The sequence below is a fragment of the Thermobia domestica genome, chromosome 5, assembly GCF_964235325.1.
Source record: "Thermobia domestica chromosome 5, izTheDome1.hap1.1, whole genome shotgun sequence".
Classification (NCBI taxonomy): domain Eukaryota; kingdom Metazoa; phylum Arthropoda; class Insecta; order Zygentoma; family Lepismatidae; genus Thermobia; species Thermobia domestica.
The window spans coordinates 308,451,715-308,454,779 of NC_137458.1; the positions used below are offsets into that span (position 1 = coordinate 308,451,715).

The 3,065-nt window shown below is 34.4% G+C and overlaps 1 protein-coding gene across 1 annotated transcript; it reads left to right on the top strand.

Moving 5' to 3' along the window:
- Positions 1–1,275: 1,275 nt before the first annotated feature.
- LOC145684949 (cathepsin G-like) lies at positions 1,276–2,237 on the top strand. The gene has a single exon (XM_081757303.1). It carries the CDS (start codon positions 1,295–1,297, stop codon positions 2,183–2,185), a length of 891 nt encoding a protein of 296 aa, XP_081613429.1. The 5' UTR covers positions 1,276–1,294; the 3' UTR covers positions 2,186–2,237.
- Positions 2,238–3,065: the final 828 nt, after the last annotated feature.

Sequence of the window (3,065 nt, forward strand, 5' to 3'; positions counted from 1 at the left end):
TAGCGAATTTGTACTCAAATGCTCTAGAAGGACATCTGGAGTGTCGGAAGACAGAAAACAAAGTTCCCTGCGGGGCTCTAACCTGCTTTCATTCGCTAACGCTCGTTCGGCAATACTATCTGAATTAAATATTGGTAACCTAACAACCTAACCTAATTTAACGTATCGAATCATAAAACGACCAAATGTGAGGAGAATATCGCAAAAAGGTAGGTAAAAAGCTGGCCTCCTATCGCGAAACAAAGGCCGAGCTTTTTGCACTATAGTCTTTATGTCATACATTCAGAAACCGTATTTATACGCAAATCATAAAAGAAATGTAATTTTTCAATAATTACTTCTGGTGGCACCCTTAAATTTTATCTATGCCAAGAGACGTATTTTCATGTCGCCGGCCGCAGATGTTTTAGGGGACAATAAGAAGGAAATTGGCGGAAGGATTTTATTTTTTCAACAATTATTTCGAGTGGTGCACTAAAAGAGAACCGGCACGCAAGTAATTTTGTTAACTCTGAATATCACATGCTACATTGACTGTAATAGTATAGATTGTATTTCTACGCACTGGTATTCTTTTAGTCTGTATTCTTTATTACAAAAAGTACGACATTTCAACAATACCAAGCAAAAATAATAACGCTGATGTAGATAAAACATACCTGCAAATATGGGAATAAGGTTTTCCATGTTCCACTTCACTAGTAGTTCTTCAACAGCCATGATTATTTGTATTATATTAATTGTCTTGCACCGGTTCACTGGCTTTTCTATTAATTACTGACGCTATTAGTAAACAAACCCCAATTGTTTCTCACGTCCGCCATTTGCATTTAGCCTGTAGAAGGAAAAACTAGAGCAATATGGGACATGCATGTGGCTGTGAACTGTCTAGACAAAACTAGACTCTTGTTCTTGTGTACACACATTACTTCTGTCTCCTGCGCGTGCGGACGGGCACATACATGATTTACGACTATTGGCGACCGTACAGATTGGTCGTGACTAAGGAACAAACCAATACGTCACTTCGTGTAGAAAATCTTTTGTGTGATACAGAATCCTTCTAAAATTCGTATATCTAGATTATCTAGATATTCTAGACTAAAATTCAGCAATTTTTCTCTCAGTTGCATGTCTTTGGATTCCAACCCTTGTTTCTACAGACAAACGACCGCCACATGAAATCATTATATGGTGTGATTTTTTTTAAAGACATACATTCCTACGCATTTAGAAGAAAAAGTGTCATTACTTTTTAACTGTGTGGTGAATAATAATAATAAAGAAAAGCAGGATGTTATATCTGTTGGAAATTCTTGTTGCTAACATGTTCTTATGTACTGCTTCTACAGGAAATCACAGCAGAATTATTGGAGGAAACGTTGCAGATTTTGAAAAATATAAGTATGTTGTCCATATTTGGGTTTCTACAGAAAACACAATGAGTCATTGTGGAGGATCTATTCTCAATAAGTATTGGATTCTGACTGCAGCACATTGTGTTGTTGATGAAGAAACATTCCAAACAGCTTCAGCCAAATCGATTAAAGTGATTGCAGGGCAAAAGGAATTATCTCTGAATCCTTTCATCGGGGACAGTGTTTCCCTTGTGTTCCCACATCCCCTTTATACGGGTCCTCCTTATCATAAGAATGATATTGCTCTTCTAAAACTTAAATTTGGACTTGAAAATATTGATAAACTGTCTGTGGTTACATTGCCTAAGGATAGTTCTTCTAGTGCAGTCACACCGAACAGTATGTGTACTCTGGTTGGTTGGGGTCTAACTAGTTTTGGAGGTAATATGTCCACGGTGCTGTTGGAAATTGAAATTCCTATATTGGATATAAATACGTGTCTTAGAATCCTTTACTACATAGACCCGAATACTACAATATGTACTGGAGACTTAAAAGAGAAAAAAACTGGTTGTTCGGGAGATTCAGGTGGCCCTCTAACATGTGATAATGTAGTGGTAGCAGTTATTTCAGCGGTTACAGGAAACTGTACTTCACCAAATCTATACATGAAAGTTGCTGCTTATCTAAATTGGATTGAAGATGTAATGGCAAATAATCCTGAGAAAGATGGTTCTAAATCAATTGCTCATCAAAACATTCTTAAAACTCATATCACATATCTCTTTTGCATGTATATTGTTGTACATGCACTTTTCAGTGTATAATACAATTAGTTGTAAAGCATTTGATATTCGTTTTAAAAGCATGTTTGACTTAGTTTTCCTTCAAATATTAACCCAACTACAATCATGCTTATCTAAATTGATGCTTATCTAAATTGGAATCGAGATGTAATGGAAAATAATTCTGAGAAAGATGGTTCTAAATCAATTGCTCATCAAAACATTCTTAGAACTCATATCATATATCTCTTTTGCATGTATATTGTTGTACACGCACTTTTCAGTGTATAATACAAATAGTTATAAAACATTTGAAATTCGTTTTAAAAGTATGTTTCCTTTAGTTTTCCCTAAAATAAAAATAAAACTTTTATAATATTAATATTAATAATAATAATAATAATAATTATTATTATTATTATTATTATTATTATTATTATATTCCCAAAGACACAATTAAATTTACTTTCAGAGAGTTTTAATTTAGCTGAACGTCGGGAAACTAAATGCGGAACGCATTTTTGCCGATCCCAAACGTTTCAGCATTCTTGCCAATTTGATGTCGAGAACAGAATCCAAACAACCCCTGCGGGACTTCTAACCCGTTCCTACTACTACTACTACTACATTAGCTGTGGATCTATATAGTACAAGGGCAAACGTACTACTACTACTACTACATTTGCTGTGGATCTATATAGTACAAGGGCAAACTTATTTTAATGAAAGAAGTTTAATGAAAATTTTTTTAAAATGACCTTTAAATCACTTTTTGAATATTATTTTTAATCTTATTTTAACGAAAGAAGTGTTATAAAAATTTTTAAAAGTAGTAAAAACAAATCTGCAGGCAGGATTCGAACCCACGCCGAAAACATTTTCTTTATTAGCATGTTACGCTAGACCGCTCAGCAACGAGAGC

Bases quoted from the DNA above. Each gene is read 5' to 3' on its own strand.
- LOC145684949 (XM_081757303.1), top strand. From the start codon at position 1,295: ATGTTATATCTGTTGGAAATTCTTGTTGCTAACATGTTCTTATGTACT.